Source organism: Danio aesculapii, chromosome 24, assembly GCF_903798145.1.
Source record: "Danio aesculapii chromosome 24, fDanAes4.1, whole genome shotgun sequence".
Classification (NCBI taxonomy): Eukaryota; Metazoa; Chordata; class Actinopteri; order Cypriniformes; family Danionidae; genus Danio; species Danio aesculapii.
In genome coordinates this window covers 6,356,145-6,376,888 of record NC_079458.1, presented here as the reverse complement: position 1 = coordinate 6,376,888, position 20,744 = coordinate 6,356,145, and the positions used below count along the sequence as shown (strand labels likewise).

Genomic DNA, 20,744 nt, shown 5'->3' with positions numbered 1-20,744 from the left:
TCATTCATTTTTTTATTTTTTTACTATTCAGTTAAGAAGATTCAGGTAGTAAAAGGCCTCAAAGAGATGAAAGTACAAGAAAAAGAAACTGTCACTATGGAGGTGGAGCTCAGCAAGGCTGATGTAGAAGGTTCTTGGAGCAAAGATGGGATGAAATTGAAAACAGGACCCAATATCATTTTAACATCACTGGGAAACAAGCACTGCTTGACTATGTCCCAGCTGAAGATAAGTGATGGTGGAGCTATTACCTTTCAAGCTGAAGATGTCCATACTTCTGGCAAACTAATTGTTACAGGTGAGTGTGCATATTTGGGTTCTTGATGTTTAAGCTAACGATATGGGTCTAATTCAATATGTTTGGGTTTAATGTGTCATAAATTATATGCTGTTTGGCATTTAAACATGCTGTTATAATTATTTGTGTGTGTTGTATGTACAGAACCTGCTGCAAAGATCCTCAAACCTCTACGAGACATCAGTTCTCCTGAAAAAGAGAAAGTCACTTTTGAATGTGAGGTGTCAAGAGCAAATGCAGAAGTCAAGTGGTTTAAGGTATTGCAATTTGATTTAAAACTATTTTAAAAATAAATAAATTGTGTAATCTCATATAATATGAGACAAGTAAAAGATTATGTTAATGTAATTGCTCCATCAGGATGATGAGGAATTGAAGCCAGGAAAGAAATATGGCATCCATTCCCAGGCCAACAAACGCACACTTCTCATCCAAAAGTGTGCCTATGAGGACCAGGGCCTGTACATATGTAGAACAACAGATGACAATACTTCAGCCAAGCTCACTGTGCATGGTAAAAATGACCTTGAGTGGTACATTTAAACACTACAGAAAATATTTTCAAGGTGTCATCTAATGTTTGTACTTAAATTCTTGCAGCAAGAGATATTAAAATAGTGAAGCAGCTACAGGACGTGGAGGTGACAGAAAAAGAGAGTGCATCATTTGTCTGTGAGGTTTCTCATGATGAAGTGGAGGTTCAGTGGCACAAAGGAGATGCCAAACTTAAAGCTGGAGAGAACATAAAAATGAGGCAGGAGGGTGAGTTGAACTGAATGGTTTGTGATGGTTATATCTTTTTGAAAGTATTGGTGTACTTATAAAAAATCTATCTACTGTAGGTTAAAAAACAAGCAAAACAGTGTGATAAGACATGGGTAATGATTTAAGTTCACTCGAACGGTCCCTTTAATGAACAGAACAATCATTTCCTTTTTATGTTTTATGAGCACTAATGCCTAAGGTCACATATCAAAGCTGATTTAAGACTTTCTGTTTTAGGAAGAACTTATGTTCTACTCTTCAAATCTGTAAAGGCTGAGGATGCGGGTGATATCAAATTCACTGCTGAGAAGGCCTCTTCAACTGCTAAACTGAAGGTTAAAGGTTTGTAGAGCTATGTCTGTCAAATCTGCATGCATTTTGCATCAGACTAATGAACTACAGCCTGGGCTGTGTAGCATTTCTAATGTTTTCTAACAATCTGTAGATTCCCTAAGCCCCCTTTATAATCATTACAGAACTGCCTGTCAGATTTGTGAAGAAACTGAGAGACAAAATTGCCATGTACAAACACCGCGCTTACTTAGAGTGTCAGGTGTCACGGGCCAATGCTAAAGTCACATGGTACAAGAACAAGTCGGAAATTAAACCCACCAAAAAGCATGAGATCACCAGTGAGGACATCTACAGGAAGCTCACCATTACCGACGTGGACTCTGATGATGAAGACACATACATTTGTGATGCCATTGATGATAAGACTTCATGTCAGCTACTAGTAGAGGGTAAAAACCTTTTCAGTTATAGTTACATTTATTAGAGCAAAAGTACAACAAAATTCATGAAATACAACTATGCAACTTAAACTAAAACTGCTTTAAAACTGACTGTAATTGCATGATTTTACTTAATTTATAACAGTTTGTAGATCAGTTTTTGACTGATCTGCAACAGACAAGTATGAGCCCTGTATGTAATTTTAATCATATTTTCAAAGAATGATATATATTGTATACATCATTAATTTGGTCAAACTAATACTCGTTTTCAGTTTTAAGTTTGCAGTTTTCTTAAATTTTAAGTTTTTGTATTAACAAATATTTGACAACACTTTTCCATCTCATTTCAACTTTCAGAGCAGGCTATCAGCATAGTACGGGAGCTAAATACTGTTGAAGTTACTGAGCCATTTGCTGCCCACTTTGAGGTGGAAGTCAGTGTGGAGACAGTCAAGCCAGTGAAGTGGACATTGAATGGAGAACAGCTGAAGGAGAGTGCTGATATTGAGATGGAGAAAGAGGGCACTATGCATCGTCTCACGTTTAAGAAGACTAAAGCCTCAATGTCGGGCTCAGTACAGTTTACTGCTGGAAAGAGCAAATCAATCGCTGAGCTCAAAGTTAAAGGTTAGGGACTTGGTTTAATCAGGAAGTAATTTTAACTGAAGGGTGTTGTAGGTGAGAACAATTGTGTTTAATTGTCACTGTTTATATTATGCCACAGAGCGTCCTATTGAAGTCCTGGAGCCTCTCAAAGATGTATCAGCCAAAGAAAAGACTTCCACCACACTGTCCTGCATGTTCTCTGCCCCACCAAAAGAAGTAAATTGGTTTAAGGGTCAAACAGCTTTGGAGGCTTCTGGCAAGTACAGCATGAAGCAAAAGGATGCCAGTGTTCAGCTGATCATACAAGCTTTGAATGCAGAGGACTCTGGAGAGTATCGCTGCCAGGCTGGTGTCTGTGAGAGCAAAGCTGTTCTCAAAGTAGAAGGTAAAGTCTTCATCAAGACCTTGAAGCATGTTGTTTCAAACTGCATGAACTTTATACATCCAACCCATTGCCGTGTGCAAGAGCTTGGCTTTGCATATGCCAAACACTCATTATATAGCTACACGTGGTGAAACAAATGGCTTACTGGACATGCTTTTTGACATTTTTTTTCTGACATGTTTAGTCCGTAAAATCCAGATCACCAAACATCTGACAGATCTGGAGGTGGATGAAGATGGCGATGCTTTGTTCACCTGTGAAGTTAATTATGCTGATGAAGAAGTGCAATGGATGCTTAATGATAAGCTGCTCTTCAACAATGAGGTCAACACCATCACTCATGTGGATAAGACCCATACGCTTTCCCTCAAGAACTTAGCACCTGAGGATGGTGGGAAGGTATCATTCAGTATTAGAGATGTTAAAGAAACAGTCTGCTTAAAGGTTAAAGGTAAGGTCAAATGAGTTACTTACTGTTTTATAGAAATGCTTTGCATGTAAAAGACTAAAACAAGATTTTGGTTTACTGTTTATTGACCTCCAGAAAAGAAAGCCATCTTCCTGAAGTTGCTGGATGATGTAGTTGCAGAGGAGAAGGGTACAGTTACACTTAAGTGTGAAGCCTCAAAGCCTAGAGTTGCCCCTGTGTGGCGCAAGGAAAGTACAGCTCTGTCGGCAGGCAAAAAGTATGAGCTCCTGCATGATGGTAAGTCCCTGGGACTGAGTATCCATGACATCACACAAGCTGACGCTGGAGAGTACAGCTGTGATCTTGGCACAGATCTCTGCAAGTCTAAGGTCACTGTTAGAGGTATGCCAACGAACTATCATATTACTGATGTTGTGCAAAGACACTGTAGTGAAAACAGGTTAAGATAATTCTATATTTTTGCTCTTGATTCCAGATATCCACATTGGGATTACCAAGCGAATTAAGTCAATTGAGGCCAAAGCAGGTGAGAACTGCACATTTGAATGTATCTTGTCCCGAGAAAGCTCAGAAAAGTGCACCTGGAGCCTAAAAGGCCAACCTATCAGTGATGGAGGTCGTTTTCAGATAAGCAGCAAAGGGCGCAAATATATATTAATAATCAAAGCAGTCTCAGCTTCTGATTCCGGTGAAGTAGTCTTCTCTATTAAAGATTTAAGTTCAAAAGCAACACTATCTGTTGAAGGTGAGTAAGCAAGACACACAATAAAAACTAGAACAAAAGAATTGTATATGTTACACAAATCAAAACAGGGTTTGGCATAATTATGGCATATCTTGATTTTGGGGATGTAGGTGAAGCTCCAAGCATATCTCAAGAGCTTCAGGGCGTCCGTGCTAAAATTGGTGAAGATGCCACATTTACCTGTGAGCTTTCTCAATCTGGACTGGAGGTAAAGTGGTCCAAGGATGGCAAGTCTATCAGAAAGAGCCAGAAATATGAAATCAGCCAGGAGCAGACACTTGTAAAGCTGACTATCCGCAATATCAATGATAAAGACTCTGGAGAATACAGCTGTGAGGTCACAGGTGGTCCAACCTCCAAGGCTAAACTGGAGATCAAAGGCAAGCATTTTAAACCTAATGGTTTTAGATTCTATCATTATTTCTTGAAATATATAATGTATCCCATACAAAAAATATCATATACCTAAAGAGAAAATATGTTTATCTTTGCATTTTTTTCACTCAGCAGATCTGTCCAACAAATTCATTTGTGAGCTAAAGGATGCCACTGCAGATGAAAATAGTGCTGTATACTTTGAATGCGAGACTGCTCAACCTGCCACTAAAGTCACTTGGTTGAAAGGAACAAAGGAGATCAAGGCTGGAGGCAGATATGAGCTGACACAGAAGGGAGCTATCCTCATCCTCAAAGTGAAGGATCTAGAGAAGAGTGACAGCGATGTTTACACCTGTGACATTGGTTCTACAAAGAGTACAGCCAAACTGACAGTGAAAGGTAGGAACATGTTTCTATTAAGAGAAGAATTCATTCAGAACCCATTCTTTGTGTTCATTGCAATGTACTGGCTTAGCTAGACAATAAATTGAAGGAACACAAGTCTTACGGTATTTAGTCTTGTAGTTTTGATGGATTGGCTTGTGTTTTCATGTTAAAAGCTTTCATGTTTACATTGCTTGTTTCAATTCTTTATTGCTCTCTGGCAGAGCAAAAGATCAAATAGGTGTGTGTAGCAAGGTGAAGAATGGTAAATCAGAGTGACTACCAAGTTAATTTGTAGCAATGGTACTGATATCAGATGTCATTTAGATTTCTAGCAAGTCACTTTGTTAAAAATGGGCTTAGTTCTTCATTTGTGTTTGTGTTGGAATTGTTATTACTTGTGTGTTTTATTCCAGTAATTTACAACATAAAAATATAGCACTTTGGTTTGAGTTGACACCTTTAACCATGGAGCACTTGCATGAAAATGTACCATAAATCCTTGTCTAAATCATTTGTAATATTTAGTTTATTTAGCTTTTTTTGTCAAAAGATAAGTAACTTATAAGCAGTTTTTATAAAGTGATAATTCCAATGTCTGTCAGTATTCGATCATATTTTAGAAGTGGCACATCTGCTTTTGTGCTTTGTGAGGTTCAGACTTGTCTAGGCTTTGTACAGTATGTATTCATGTAGTTCTAGTGCAGATGAGGTTTTGGTATTGTTTCTGCATTTGTATTCATGTGATTAATAATCAATTTGACTTGCAATTATGTTATACATTTTAATGCAAAACTATACAGAGCATCAAGCTCATCATAACAAGCTCATTCATGTCATCCCTTCATCGTCTCAACCCAGCAATCTTTCATACGGTCTTTTAAACGTTAAAACTGTGAAGAATCATTTTAATTATATGACACTTGTTTAATCTCCAGTGATACCTGCCAGGTTCAAGGAACAGATGAAGAACCAACAGGTTACAGAAGGTGGAAAGGTCTTACTTTCCTGTGAGCTCTCAAAACCTGGCTGCCAAGTGCAATGGAAGAAGGGAACTGAAAGTCTAAAAAATGGGGGAAGATATCAGATAATGCAGAGGGACACAATCTTTGAGCTACAGATTTCAGAAGTAGTGGTTGAAGACAGTGGAGAATATTCTTGTGAATGTGGAAATGAGAAAACTACAGCAAGTCTTGTTGTCAGTGGTATGGATAAAACTTTACTCATTAACATGCATGTATTGATTGATTTAGACATATATGCTATCAAGCTCACTTCTAATCAGTCCATGTTATTAATTTACCCCTTAATATCTTCACAAAATTGTTCTTCAGCTTTACCGGTGGTCTTTAAACGTGAGCTACAAAGCCAAGAATGCGAAGGAGGAGACACTGTTACTCTTAACTGTGAACTCTCAAAACCTGGAGTACCTGTTGTTTGGAAGAAAGGAACACAGGTGCTTCATTCTGGGGAAAAATACCTCATCAAGCAAGATGGGGCTACCGCTGAATTGAAGATCGCTGACCTCAAAGTTGAAGATGGAGGACAATACACATGTTTGTGTGGGGACAAGAAGACTACAGCAAACATTAAGATCAAGGGTATGAAATTCAATCAATCTTAGCAATGTGAATGCCTTCTTAGCCATATTTTATTTAATTATATAGGTTTACTTGTATAAAAAACTAATACTATTGGTAGACTTCACTAATGAAACAAATCTACTAATCTTGCTTTGTAAGATGTTATGTGGTTTTATAAATGTTTTGTCTTATATTGTCTATTCTTGTCCTTGGATGTTTTGAATGTGTTTTGTCATGTTGGGCTTTTAGATGTCTGTTTAGAGTACAAGTACATTATACTAACAAACAATTGAAATGCCAATTGCTTCTTAGCGCTGAGCTTCAAACGAGAACTACACGACATGAAGTGTCAAGAAGCAGACAGTGTTACTCTTCAATGTGAGCTTTCCAAACCAGGAGTTCCTGTAGTTTGGAGGAAAGGAACACAGGTGATCCATTCTGGAGAAAAATACCACATCAAGCAAGTTGGCTCTAGTTTTGAGCTGAAGATCAATGATGTAAAACTTGAAGATGCTGGAGTCTATAGTTGTGATTGTGGGTTTAACAAGACTTCATCTACCATTACAGTCAATGGTAGGAAATGCGTACTGAATGTACACAGCATTAAATCAACATATTATTTTGCCAAGACTGGAAAGACTTCTCTTGAGTCTAGTTATTTAAGATTGTCTTGATATGTTTGTGTAACATGGTTCCAAAATCTCTTCATGGTCTTTTAGCATTACCGGTGGTCTTCACACATGGGCTGCAGAACCTGGAGTGTGATGAAGGTGGCAGTGCTACTTTGTCCTGTGAGCTTTCCAAACCTGGTGTCCCTGTGCAGTGGAAAAAAGGAAGCCATATTATCAAGTCTGGAGGAAAGTACATAATCAACCAGATAGCTTCCAAGGTGGAGCTGAAGATCACTGATCTAAAATGTGAAGATGAAGGAGAGTACACATGTGTATGCGGAGACAAGACAACCGCAGCCACAATGAAGATCAAGGGTATGAATCATTCTTAATCTTTCTGAGAGTTTTATTCTAGTTATTCTGCACTACTCTGACAACCTTATTGTAAACTGTTACATATTTTAATGTTATGGCTTTTTTGCACTGAAGTTTTGTTGTTGTTAGGAGGTTTGTTTATTTGTTTGTTACATTTGTTATTTTCCAGTGAGGTCATACAGTTGAGTTGAAAAGTAATTGCTGTATGCAATTGTTCATGTCAAGTGTTTACAAACCATTACAATGTTGCAAATGATATACACTAACACTACTGTTAGCAAAACATAATTATTCTGGAAATGACTAAATATAGCTTTCAGATAACTTGTATCCTGCTGTGTCTCTGCCTGCTGTGCTGTAATGCTATATAGTCTGACAGACATCTGTTTTGATATTGCCTCAGTTTTTGTCGACGTTGCTTTGTTCAAGCTTGTAGTCTCGAGTTCAGGGCAGTTCATATGTGGAACAGAATAAGGATATAAGGCTTCATCTGGCTTTACACGCATTACTTTATTTCTGATAGAACTTGCATGTGCTTTGAGCCATGGTTTCATGTATTCTTTGACATACCAATTGTCTCTGATTCTATCTGAAAAAATATATACATATTTTGATGCAGTTTTGAAGGCCCAAACACCTTCGTTTGAATTGGGACTTCAAAAGCAGTCTACTGAGAAGGGGGCATCAGTCGATGGTATGAAGTAAAAGTACTGATTGTCTGTGCTTTATGCTTTCTTGTTCACCATGCTCATTTGGACAAGCTAAACTGTCTGAAATCAGTCAGGCTTTAGGCGCTTTCATTTAGTCAACATGCATAATTGTTTTCTTTTAAAATAACATTTGATTCTGTATGTTTGCTTGTTCTACTCTTTGTTTGCCACTATAGTTCAACACAGCTGGCACAGGCATTGCTACTAGTGTTTTAAGTTCTTTATGGTTTTGCCCAAGGGCCACAGTTTACACAAATGTGTCTTTTTTCATAGCACTAAAGTTCCTAAGTCCTTCAGCTGTCGCTGAAACAGACTCCCAGAAGCAGAAGAAAGACAAACAAACAGAGCTCAGTGGTATGAAACTGATGTGCATTTCCTGTCTATCATGTACTGTGGAACATGTTGTGCTGATGGAATCCTGTTCTTGTGAATGGAATGGCATGAGGCCATGCATTTGCTTTTGCATTACAACATGTGCACTTTGTTTTGGTGTATTTTGTTGATAATCAAGACAATCATCTACATTTAAACTTCTTGCTTAAGCATCTGACTTGCTTCAGATATTGTCTTTAAATGTTTTTTTCTTTTTAAGAACTATTGCTTGCACTACATTTATTACCTAACAAAATTTTGTTTTATACTGATAGCATTTACGTAAGGGAAAAGCGCATGTAGGTTGTTAAAGTACATTAATTTGTTGGCCTTTTAGTTGTTTTTCCTATATTCTTATGATATTCATAGCTGAATATTTATTTTATTATTATTATTATTATTATTATTTTTTTGCTTTATCTGCATCACTGCATGTTCCAGTCTCATTTTTGGCAAACATTTATCTTATATGGTTCACTGTAGTTACATTTTATATGGTTGACTGTAGTCAAAGGTGAAGTCAAAGGTGTATAGGATGCTGAATTCAAAGGTGTATAGGATGGGAATGGATGATAGAGAGGAGATTACCAGTTTGCCTCACATGACATTCATTATTGTTAGTGTACTTGTTTTAAGGTTTTGTGTATAGGAGCACAGATGAGTGCATTGTCAAAGTGACTGTCAGTTCCAAAGACTTACATATCCTGGATATCAGTTATTATTTGTGCCCTCGTCCTCTCCTCTAATTTGTTTTTTATATGAAAAGTGGTGGAGGTGTGTGTGATTTTTGGTCAATTTCTGTGCAATGTGGTTATTCTTTAAATATACCTTATTCCGTGAGCAGTTTTATCCCTTATATTGCCAGGACAGTCTTTCATTGTTGTTAATTTTGAATCTATAATTTTAGTTAGATGTAAATCTCTAGGATTAACACGGTTACTTTGTCTGTAGTAATTATCCAAAAAGTTCTACAGTAGTATTTGGTTTACAGCAATACAACAGTATTTGCTCTTTTTTATGAAAGTAAAATGTTGCTGACATTGAGATTTACTATAACAGCAACACCACATCATGTCAGATGTCTTTACATGGATTTTCTATTTTAGGATTTTTTTTACTTTAATACAGAATAGTGTAAAAATGTCTTAAAGTTGTAACTTTAGAAACACTCAATCCTTATTTCAACAGCTCTTCCTGTTAAATTCATGCAAGAACTGCTTAACCAAGTGTGTGATGAAGATGGGAGTGCTACTCTGTGCTGTGAGCTCTCAAAACCTGGAGTTCCTGTGGTTTGGAGGAAAGGAACTCATGTGCTTAATTCTGGGGGAAAATACACCATCAAACAAGTTGGGACTACTGTTGAGTTGAAAATCACTGATCTTAAACCTGAAGATGCTGGAGACTATGCTTGTGATTGTGGAGACAACATCACCACTGCTAGCATCAAAGTCAATGGTAGGACTGAGCTTTTAACCTTCTTTGACACAGATGAAACCTCTTTTTTCTACAAGACTACCCTTTATAGCACCTTCACTTATGGTAGGGTATGATAAAATGTATACTGGCTGCTATAGAGTAACAATTTGTTGGTCTAATTTATAGTTATACGTTTTATATTACTGTGGTTATTTTTGTTCAAATATTTTATGAACGAAAACGTAATTGGTCCTCTTAGAAGAATGTTTTACGTCTGTCAGTGGAAAGGACTTTTGATTATGCATAGTGTGCATCTATGCATCTTTGCCTGATTCCTCAGCATTACTGGTGGTATTCAACCATGAGCTACTGAATAAAGAGGTTCAAGAGGGGGAAAGTGTTACTCTGTGCTGTACACTCTCAAAACCTGGAGTTCCTGTGGTTTGGAGGAAAGGAACTCAGGAGATCCATTCTGGGGGAAAGTACAGCATTAAACAAGTTGGGGCTGCTGTTGAGCTGAAGATCACTGGTGTCAAACCTGAAGATGCTGGAAACTATGGTTGTGATTGTGGAGACAACATCACTACTGCTAGCATCAAAGTTAATGGTAGGATTGAGCATTTGTTTAAGCGTTCTTTGACACCGATGAAAAGTTTTTTTTAATCTACAAGGCTGCCCTTCATTATGCCTTCACTGAAAGTGGGGCAAGGTAAAGTAGTGAATGGTGTTCTGCCTTTGTATTTTATAGAGTAACAAGTTGTTGGTCTAGTTTATACTGTAGCTTATCCTTATTATATTATATTATGTGGATATTGTTGTAAAAATATTCCAAGCTGGTAAAAACGCAGCAAGTCATTGTAGAAGAAAGTTTTACATCTGTCAGCGGAAAGGACAGTTTATCTTGCAAAATCCTGTTCCTGGTTCAACATATTTGACTGATTCCACAGCATTACCAGTGGTCTTTAGCGATGAGCTACAGAATCAAGAGGTTCAAGAGGGGGACAGTGTTACTTTGCACTGTGAACTATCAAAACCTGGAGTCCCTGTGGTTTGGAGGAAAGGAACTCAGGAGATCCATTCTGGGGGAAAGTGCAACATCAAACAAGTTGGGGCTGCTGTTGAGCTGAAGATAGCTGATGTCAAACCTGAAGATGCTGGAAACTATATTTGTGATTGTGGTGACAGCATCAGCAGTGCTAACATCAAAATCAATGGTAGGAATGAGCTCATATTTGAACCTTCTACAATGAATTAGGAGTTTTCTAATCTGTCAAACATTTTTTATACCAATGCCTTAACTTAAGAGCAGTGGCAAAAAAGTGTTTATTGGCTGGTCTTGTGTAATACGTTGTCTTAAAGGTTTGTAGCGCCATGATGGTTGTGTTAGTTTTTGTTTGTTTGCTTGGTAAAAACACAAGACTTTCCCTAAGAATTTGTTTGGAATCGATTTTGTCCATGTCAAGTTCATCAAATAAGATCATGGCTTAACAACTTTGCCTGATTCCTCAGCATTACCTGTGGCCTTCAAGCGTGAACTACAGAACCAAGGAATTCAAGAGGGGGACAGTGTTACTTTGTGCTGTGAGCTATCAAAGCCTGGAGTTCCTGTTATTTGGAGGAAAGGAACACAGGTGATCCATTCTGGAGGAAAGTACTTAATCAAGCAAGTTGGCTCTTTTGTTGAGCTGAAGATCACTGATGTCAAACCTGAAGATGCTGGAGACTATAGTTGTGATTGCGGAGAAAGCATTACAACTGCCAATATAAAGGTTGACGGTAGGAGAAGACCAAACTGCTTAGTGATTTTTTTTGCATCTTTGTAATATATATTTAAAAATTCTGTTACCTTCATCACATTTTGGTGAAATGTAAATGATGCCATATTTTAATATAAAGACAAAGCTGAAGAAAGATTTAATTTACTTGAATTCAAATTTTCTTTTTGGAATTGTTGCATTCGTGTATACCCTGGTCTTACTTTCCTAGATTTTGAAACTCTATTCATTTATGAAATCTTGCATCTTATTCCAATCTTTGAATTGACAGTGCTTCCTGCCATCTTCACACAAGCACTGAAGAACCAGACAGCTGTTGAAGGAGAGAGCATCAGCTTCCAATGTGAGCTTTCCAAACCAGACATTGCAGTGGAATGGCGCAGGGGTGAAATTGGCCTCTGCCCCTGTGCTAAATATGAATTGAAGCAACATGGCCACCATGCCCAACTGATCATACATAACCTTGAACCTGAGGACTCTGGTGACTATATTTGTGACACTAGAGACCGCCAAAGCATTGCATATCTGAAAGTTAATGGTAGGCTTGGATTGAACTCTTTATATGATAAAATCCCCATAATCTTGATGACCCTGAAATGCATTTACTCGACTTTTTCAGCACTGCCAGTTCTTTTCAAATCATTTCTGAATGATTTGGAGGCTGAAACTGGGGAAAATGCAGTGTTTCAGTGTGAACTTGCCAAGTCTGGAGCCAAAGTCATCTGGAGGAAAAATAAGAGAGTAATAGAAGCAAGCAACAAATATCAGCTGAAGCAAGATGGAGCTGTTGCTGAGCTTATCGTTTACAAGCTGCAGGAAGGAGACTGTGGGGAGTACTCATGTGAGACAGAACATGATCGGACATCTGCCAAACTGACTGTAAAGGGTAGGAATCGCCTGTCCTTATTCTTCCTTTCTTCCTTTACATGATCATCCTTTGTTGATCACCTATTTATGCCACACCATCCGAAGTACAACATCATCCATTCTCTCTTATACACTGATCCTTGATCTCTTATCCTCTGTTCACGTAATTTTATTATTAAATTTTTTGGAAGTTTTAATAAACATACATGTTGGTATATTATTTTTTATATTATTAGTTTTTGCATTTCATATATAAAAAGGATATCTGTCTCTGTCTTGACCTGCCGAGAACTTTCTAGAAAAGTTTATTGCGGATGCTAAATGGGGCAGTTTATTGGGCACTTTATTCATATTTTTTGACCTGTTGACTACTTAACATTTTATATTTAGAGTAAACTTGTCCTAATTGCTTGTTACTTTGCAAAATGAAACCTGATTTTGTTTTCAGAGCCTGAAATCACAATCATAACTGGCTTGAAGAGCTGCATTGTCAATGAAGGCGAGGATGTTCATTTTGAATGCCTGGTCTCTCATGACAATGCACTCATTGTTCAGTGGACACTTCAAGATGTTCCACTGCAGAACAATGAGATGAATGAAATACGAATGGAAGGCAAAACGCATACACTCACACTAAGAAGTGTAACCCAGAAAGACTCAGGCACTTTGTCCTTCCATGTGGGTGCCCACACTTCTTTTGCTTGTCTTACAGTGAGAGGTAAAATTTAGATTATCTAAACAAGTCATTTCATTCAATTTAATTCACATTCACATTCACATTCTTGAATTATCAAAATGGGTTGCAAACACATGCACTGTTAGTGCACGTGTTGAGTGTCACATTTGTAATATTTATGCATTTATCTTCTTTTGATGCATGCTCTAACAAATGAGTTTGCAAAAAACAATATAATTGTAAGGTCATGCTGGACTGCTTTGATATAGGTTCAATCATTTCACTACAGCACAAATAATTAATGAAAATCACATTATTATTAGAATTTTTGTATTATTGCATGTATGTCATGTTTTGTCTTGTCATGTGTTAGTCATCTATAACAAGTGCTGCAATGTTTGATTTTTTTTTTACTGATTTTCTCTTAAGAAATTTACACTTACTTTGTCCCTGGTTCCATTAAAGAGAGCAAAGGAGATTTGTTGACATCTCAATCTTCTAATATCCACGTTTGGGGTAATACACATGTCTTAGAATGTGTTCTGTGTATCACTGTTTCCAGCAATCCCAGCGCTATCATTTGCAAAGGAGCTGACAAGCCAGGAAGTCACCGAGGGAGGCACTACCTCGTTATGTTGTGAAACTTCAATCCCTGATGCAAGTGTGACCTGGAAGAAAAACACTCTGGTCTTGACTGATGGAAAAAAGTATTCCATAAAGAGGGATGGCACCGTCCAGATATTGGAGATCCACAAGATCTCAGTGGAAGATGCTGGCGAGTACATTTGTGAAGCAGGAGACAAAAAAAGCAAAGCTACATTGACTGTCAAAGGTAAAATCTTGATTCTTCATTAGAGGCAAATTCAGTGATCCAATGTGCATCTGCGGGAGCAAAATTACAAAATATTAGCATCTCGAATTGCATTATGTAGTTTTTTTATTTAAATATATTTGTCATAATTGTTTTAAAAAATTCAATTAATTAGTTAATTAATAGAGATTTTCTTTTAGTGGATAAAAAAAAAATACTAGTCAGAAGTGGGATGTTTACCTCAATTGACTTTTTAGATGGTCCTCAATAGTCCCTTTCATCACGTTCCTTCCATCCATTCCCAGAATGTGTAAAAATCACAAGAGAATTAAAGGATGTGACTGTGATAACGGGCGAGGATGCTATCTTCCAATGTGAGGTGTCCCAAAAAGGGGTTACTAACGTCGAGTGGTGGCTCGGCTCCAACCACCTTCAAAACAATGACTTGAATCAAATCAGCTGCCAAGGGAGGGAACACAGCCTAGTGCTGAAAATGGTCACACCCGATGATTCAGGTGATGTAGCCTTTGTGGTTGGCCCTATGAAGAGTGTCGCCTACTTGATGGTGCAGGAGAAACCCAAAGGTAATGATAAATTGTGGCTACAAGTGTACGTTGGTAACAAGCAACCATCTGCCTGTCTTTAGGTAGTAGATGCCCTCATTTAATGCAATCATAACAAATAGCTTCTAGTTGCTTTTCCATCTGCTTTGGCCATTCTACAGCTACTCTTCAAAATAGCTTGTTTGTTTTTGGAGTTAGAGATTCTTTGTTTTTTTGTTTTTGAAAGTTTTGGTCTTGTCTACAATCATTAAAACTTAGTAAGTGAGTTTCTTACTTAGTAAACCTCTTTTCATATATCAGAATATTTGGTTTGAAGTGTCTGAGTTTCAGAATCTTCAGGCAGACATTTTGATGTGACAGAATTTGGGTTTGGGTTTCTCCTGTCCATAGTTGTATTCTTAGAGAAGCCTCTGGACTTAACTGCCAAAGAGGGTCAAACAGTCACACTGTCCTGCATGACCTCCGACCCTGAGGCTGCTGTCGCCTGGTACAAAGATGAGGAGATGATAAAGGCAGGGGGCAGATATCTGCACTACAAGGATAGAGCCGTCCATCAGCTTCGCATCCTTAGGGTGGAGGAAGGGGATGCAGGGCTGTATACATGCAAAACCAAAGATGCAGAAAGCTGTGCCACCCTTACTGTTAAAGGTAAATGGGTTTGCAGGCCTGTGACTTTATTGTTTTAAATTTATCAACATGCCTGAGCTTAAAGTCAATGCAAGTGGACTGCAAGGCGACAGAACTTATGTTCTGGAGATCTTTCTCTTTGTAACTGCCTACCTTGTGATGCAAAGAAGATTGCGATACCTTCACAAGTATCAGCCTTTTAAAACTGGACATGTACAACTTCTTGTAACTTCTTTTCTCATCCATCATCAGGTCAACCTGCGTACTTCCGGAAGGAGTTAGAGAACCAGAATGCAATAGAGGGAGATAGTATCACCTTGTGCTGTGAGCTTTCTAAGCCGGTTAAAAGTGTAGAGTGGAGAAAGGGTGGAGTGGTGCTACAGCCCAGTAAAAAATTTGAGTTAAAACAGGAAAGATGTGTGTTGGAGCTCCATGTCCATGATCTGGAACCAGAGGACAGTGGCTACTACACTTGTGATGCTGGAGACCAATTGACCACAGCATCAATCACAGTGCAAGGTATCAAAAACATGTTTAAAACATTTGCAAACTGTATTTTAATTTCTGCAAACTTCTGTTATAGATCAAACAGACACAAATAGTCTTAAATGGGCTCGGAGTTGATTGAAATCTGTAGCTTCTGGAAAATGTTCTTATGCCAAAATTACACATGATCTTTCTTATGCATCCTTAATGTGTGTAGTATGTTTAGACACCAGTGATCTCTGGCTATCTGTGTTTGGTCTCTGCAGAGGCTGAGGTCCTCATAGTATCGGGTATAAAGAATACAGATGTATTTGTGGGCGAACAGGCATTTTTTTCCTGCCAGCTCTCTCGTCGTGCCAAAGGCAGAGTTCAATGGTGGCTAGACGGCACTCGTTTGGAGAACAGTACCTTCAGTGAAATAAGTATGGGTGAAGATCATGTCCACACTCTCACCCTAAGGAACCTTTCTCCCAATGATTCGGGTACAGTCCTGTTCAAAACAGGTGCCCTGACGTCCTCAGCCAAGCTGTTAGTGAAAGGTACCATTTGGGTTGCAGTGGCCTGATAGTACTTTGCAGCACCAAGATCTAAAGGCTTAAAATTATGCAAATACCATTGGACTAAATTTGTGTCCATGAATTTCCTACATCTAAAAGTTAGTGTCTCATTCTTTAAAGCATTTTTTTTGTTATAGTTTACTATATTTTCTGTTATAGGGCCTTATTATGGTTAAGCAGTTGGATCATAAGTCTACCATTGTGTCTCAGTCAATCCTTTTGCAGACTGCTTGTCAGTCCTTTGAGTATTGTTGTGTGCTTTTAAAATATGCCATACATGCACATTACTACTGAATTACTTATCTTTAATATTATTAATATTACTCAAAATCTGATTTGACTACCCTGCAGAATTCTTTGCTTAAAGGGTCATAAAACCCTCTTTCCTGCATCTGTTAGCTCATTGAAAAAATGCTGTCAATCAACACACAGTAGGTATGGTCAACTATGGAGTGGATGTTCTCATTCAGTCATAGCCATAAATGACCCCCCCAAAATACACACTGCAATTATCCATAATGTGAAACAAAATATGACAAAAATTAGACAAAATTATATGTACAATATACTGATGCTGTTGGACCTTTTGCATATTTCCGCTTTTTGCATATTTTCACATTCATAAAGAACATTTGATTGGTTATATCATACACAGACACTCTTAAAAGCAAAGTTATCTCTAAGTTAGTATAAGCTATTTCAGTTTGAAATGTTCATCAAAGAAAAGCAGTGTGTTGTCCTGAGTAATTAAGTGCAGCTTCTTCTCATAGAATAAAGGACAGTTGCAAGCATTGATGCATCACAATAATCATCATTATGCATTTCAAACTCGAAAGATGAAAATAACTCAAAAATATCCAAACTAACCAGGTTTTTCGAAAACCAACCAATAAATAAAGTAAACAGACAATACCATCGTTTTTCATAATGTGTAACAAACTCTGTTAAAAAAAACTTCACATAAGGTGGTTAAGTATTTTATGACCCTTTAAGTGATTAATAATGCAACCCTGACTTTATTTTATTTTATTGGCATTAACCATACCCAGATTTTTTTAGATGCCAAGCTCTTATATTAAAGCATAAAGTAAAAAGAGTTGATTACAAATTCTATAGATAATATATTTTCGGGAGATTCATGGATGCATGTTGTCCATGTATTTCTGTTCATTTGGCTGCAGTATCATGGCTTGCTAATTACTTACTAAATTGGCATACTAATATTTAAATTACACTGATTTTTGGGCTTACCTATTGTCCAGGCCTCGATGCCTAGGATGTTTGTTGGTTCTGATGTTTTTATATGTTAGGACTGTGGAACATGTAAATTTAAATTCATAATAATCAATCAAAATTAATTGTATTAACATTTGCTGAAAATAAACCTCCCCCACCCCAAATGGATCAATTATTAAAGGTGTCTATAATCAGTATACACTCTTTGTTTTAATTGGGTTTCATTGGACAAACAGTATATACAGTATGTCATAGTCTTGCATGTATTCTAAATCAATCCTTTATGCACTCATCAACAACTACGCATTTACTGCATGTACTTTTTCTAGAATTTGCCATTAGTTTGATTTTACACTGCAACTAGGCCTCTGGTAATTGTTGTTGACCATTTCCTTGATCAGTTTGGAGTAGAAGCAAAAGATGATGCATTTACCATACTTAGTATTTGACTTTATAATAGACTGTGAAAAACTTATTATTTTAATGCTTCTAAGTAAAAGAAAAAGCAACAGCTACATCAGTGGCTTAGATGATAGATGAAGTTATAAATGCACCCAAGCCCGGTTGCATCAGAGCACTTAAGCTTACAAATAACCTTAACAAACCTAAGGATTGTCATTAAGGCTCAATCACAAATCTATTTTGCACCCCTTCCCCTTGGCCCTTGAAACAGAGTGTGAAGGGGAAGAGCTTCAAAACTTACCCCTAAGAAATGGGACACCACCACAACACCTGCACACGTAATCATATGTCATCGCGATCTCTTACTTCACATGAGATCAGAAGATCGCGACTGCTGTAGTTATTCCAGTTGTGTTATTTTTTGGTATTTATCATCAGGAAATCACTGAAGGCATATATCATGTCATCATAATGATCTAATGTGGCTATAAGATCATAACTATACTGTGCATTTACACAGTGGCCATATTCATCTATGTAAACACAAAAAACAACATTAACATTATAGCAGACACTGTAAAAAGGTCATTCCCAGCCACTAGACTTTTCAGATAGGGTATTCGAGTGTCATCTAGTGTCAGAATGTTGTGGGACTACTATACAGAACTTATTGTTATTATGGATTATAGATAGCGAAATTTAGCGTTTTTTATTTTATCGTTTTTTTTTAAAAGCATGATGGTAAAACATGAACGCGGTTATGAATATATTAAAACATATGCTTGTTTGTTGTAAAAATTCGATAATAATGACAAAAAATTACTAATTTGTGGATCTCCTTACTTCCGGGTGCCGTTGTGGCTAGTGTATGTTGGGAAATTTTCTTACCCCTTGGTTTCGAGTATGGTCCTGAAAAATCTATGTTCGAAGGGGTATCTACATCTTCCCCTTAGCCCTACGCCTTCGTTATTCTTAGCAACAAGTTCAACTTGATAAATTTAAGAGACCAAAACTGCTTCCTTAAGTGATCTTAAAATCAGAATATATACAGGAAAATCATATATAATAAAGCAATTATTAAATATTACCAATGGAAATGCAATACTTTTGTGTAAATGAGTGATTGATAAGTTATACAGTACACTTTGGAGATTTTGCATATTGATCTAAAACAATAGTCTTTCATTCACTGTCCAGTTTGGTTTGTTTTTAGTTTTCTGTGATGTTTGTGAGAAAATAAGTTAATACAACTGTGGTTTAGCAAAGGTTGGCTTTGTGGTTCATTGAGTTCTGTTTACTTTGAGATGCAGTAACTATAGCAACTACAGCACTCATTGTTGTATGTTGCCAGAAATAGTCACATGCTTCGTAAAAACACTTTGGTAAGGGTGACAGTTAAGAAGTTTGTTGCAACGTTCTTAATAAATTCCCTTGCCTCATGGATTTTCCCCCTCATGGATACACCTAAGTCAAATTACTTAAGGGCATTCATGCAACCGGGCCCAGGTTTGCATTTCAGTTGCGATTTAGATTAAATCCCACCTCATAAATGAATAGAGGCTTAAGTCTACTCCAAAGTGCACTGGGGTCCTATAAATATTACTTATCCCCACCACCAACCCTCTATAGATCCCAACGTGGAGGTGGTCAGTGCAATGGAGGACCAGCATGTAGCAGAGAAGCAGCCTGCAGAGTTCATCTGTCAGTACTCCCGGCCTGTCAAGGCCATATGGAAGCAAAATGGTGTACCTGTGCAAGCAGATGGTCGCAGGGTAATAATGGAACAGGACTGGACTGTTGCGCGGTTGTACATTAGCTGTGTGGAGCCCCAGGATGGGGGGATGTACTCCTGTGAGGCAGAGGGAACCTCTGTTGTGGCACATCTCAGGGTGCAAGGTGAGCACACCTGTAGACGGAGAAAATCTGTTTGTCATTTATAATAAAAGTTGTATCATCATACAAAACAGTTGTGACTTACACTAGTAAGGGCCCACCACAAAGGATTTTAGTGGAACATTCAACATTTTTGATGTTGATGATTTCAATCACATACCAAAATTTCATTGGTGAATATGAATGAAATGTTAAAATACTCAGATCCAGATTTGAAATCTAACGTGACGCACTCTTTTAAATTTTGGGGCAGTTTAAGGTAGTAATTACAGGCATTAAATTTCTTTTTTTTTCCCCTGCATTTACTCAAGCCAAAAAATTGTTTAATTGTTTATTAGCAACATCATCTGGCTGGCTATGCAATAACTATGAGCTAAATCACAGCTTTGTTTGCTTCTCGCACTACTCAATGCTTTATGATCGCTTGTATGTTTTTAAAATGTTGGAAAAACTTGCGAAAAAAGTGCGATTCGTGATTACTTCAGTTGTTGTTTTAATGGCAGAATTTATTGGCTAAATTCTTTCCAAGTTCGTCAAAATGATTGTACTTTGTAGTAGTTTGGTTAAGACTGTTATTTTACAGATGTTGGGTCTTTCTTGCAGCTAAACCCATAGACATTCTCCAAGAGCTGAGTAACATGGAAACCATTATTGGTGGGGAAGCACTTTTTGAATGTTCCTTGTCACGACCTGAAAACAAAGACTGCCGGTGGTTAATTGATGGCAAACCTGTAAAGGAATCTGCAAATGTGGAGATTGTTTCATTTGAGAGTGGTCGACGACATCTTTTGCTTTTAAAAGACTTGCAGCCTTGTGAAAACACAAGGATTACATTCCAAGCTGGCACTTCATCAACTACTGCCCTTCTGACTGTCAAAGGTATGATACTTTTTATTAACAATAAGTTAGATAAAAGGTTTTATGAAAATTTATCTTTAAACTTACAGGCCCAACTTATTTTCTATTAAAACTTTTTCATTTGCTTTTTAAAAAGCTGCTGTTAAATTAAGTTTTTTATTTTATTTTTGAACACTACAAGTACAAGTCATGTCAAAG

General features: G+C 37.4%; 1 protein-coding gene across 23 annotated transcripts in view; it reads left to right on the top strand.

Moving 5' to 3' along the window:
* Positions 1–20,744, top strand: part of obscnb (obscurin, cytoskeletal calmodulin and titin-interacting RhoGEF b) — an 85,382-nt gene that overhangs the window by 15,219 nt on the left and 49,419 nt on the right. For 3 of the 23 annotated variants that reach the window (XM_056450296.1, XM_056450284.1, XM_056450282.1), the window contains exons 21-53: positions 32–298; positions 443–555; positions 659–812; positions 899–1,060; positions 1,301–1,405; positions 1,540–1,806; positions 2,158–2,427; positions 2,525–2,791; positions 2,976–3,242; positions 3,336–3,602; positions 3,697–3,966; positions 4,077–4,346; positions 4,474–4,743; positions 5,667–5,933; positions 6,063–6,329; positions 6,624–6,884; positions 7,031–7,297; positions 7,917–7,991; positions 8,281–8,361; positions 9,568–9,834; positions 10,136–10,402; positions 10,743–11,009; positions 11,305–11,571; positions 11,842–12,108; positions 12,190–12,456; positions 12,886–13,155; positions 13,676–13,945; positions 14,230–14,508; positions 14,878–15,135; positions 15,367–15,633; positions 15,867–16,139; positions 19,425–19,691; positions 20,292–20,567. In XM_056450296.1, coding sequence (XP_056306271.1) covers positions 32–298; positions 443–555; positions 659–812; positions 899–1,060; positions 1,301–1,405; positions 1,540–1,806; positions 2,158–2,427; positions 2,525–2,791; positions 2,976–3,242; positions 3,336–3,602; positions 3,697–3,966; positions 4,077–4,346; positions 4,474–4,743; positions 5,667–5,933; positions 6,063–6,329; positions 6,624–6,884; positions 7,031–7,297; positions 7,917–7,991; positions 8,281–8,361; positions 9,568–9,834; positions 10,136–10,402; positions 10,743–11,009; positions 11,305–11,571; positions 11,842–12,108; positions 12,190–12,456; positions 12,886–13,155; positions 13,676–13,945; positions 14,230–14,508; positions 14,878–15,135; positions 15,367–15,633; positions 15,867–16,139; positions 19,425–19,691; positions 20,292–20,567 — 7,929 coding nt within the window. The remainder of the gene's footprint in view (positions 1–31; positions 299–442; positions 556–658; positions 813–898; positions 1,061–1,300; positions 1,406–1,539; positions 1,807–2,157; positions 2,428–2,524; positions 2,792–2,975; positions 3,243–3,335; positions 3,603–3,696; positions 3,967–4,076; positions 4,347–4,473; positions 4,744–5,666; positions 5,934–6,062; positions 6,330–6,623; positions 6,885–7,030; positions 7,298–7,916; positions 7,992–8,280; positions 8,362–9,567; positions 9,835–10,135; positions 10,403–10,742; positions 11,010–11,304; positions 11,572–11,841; positions 12,109–12,189; positions 12,457–12,885; positions 13,156–13,675; positions 13,946–14,229; positions 14,509–14,877; positions 15,136–15,366; positions 15,634–15,866; positions 16,140–19,424; positions 19,692–20,291; positions 20,568–20,744) is intronic. The other 20 variants (XM_056450283.1, XM_056450292.1, XM_056450289.1 and 17 more) reach the window with 20 other exon arrangements.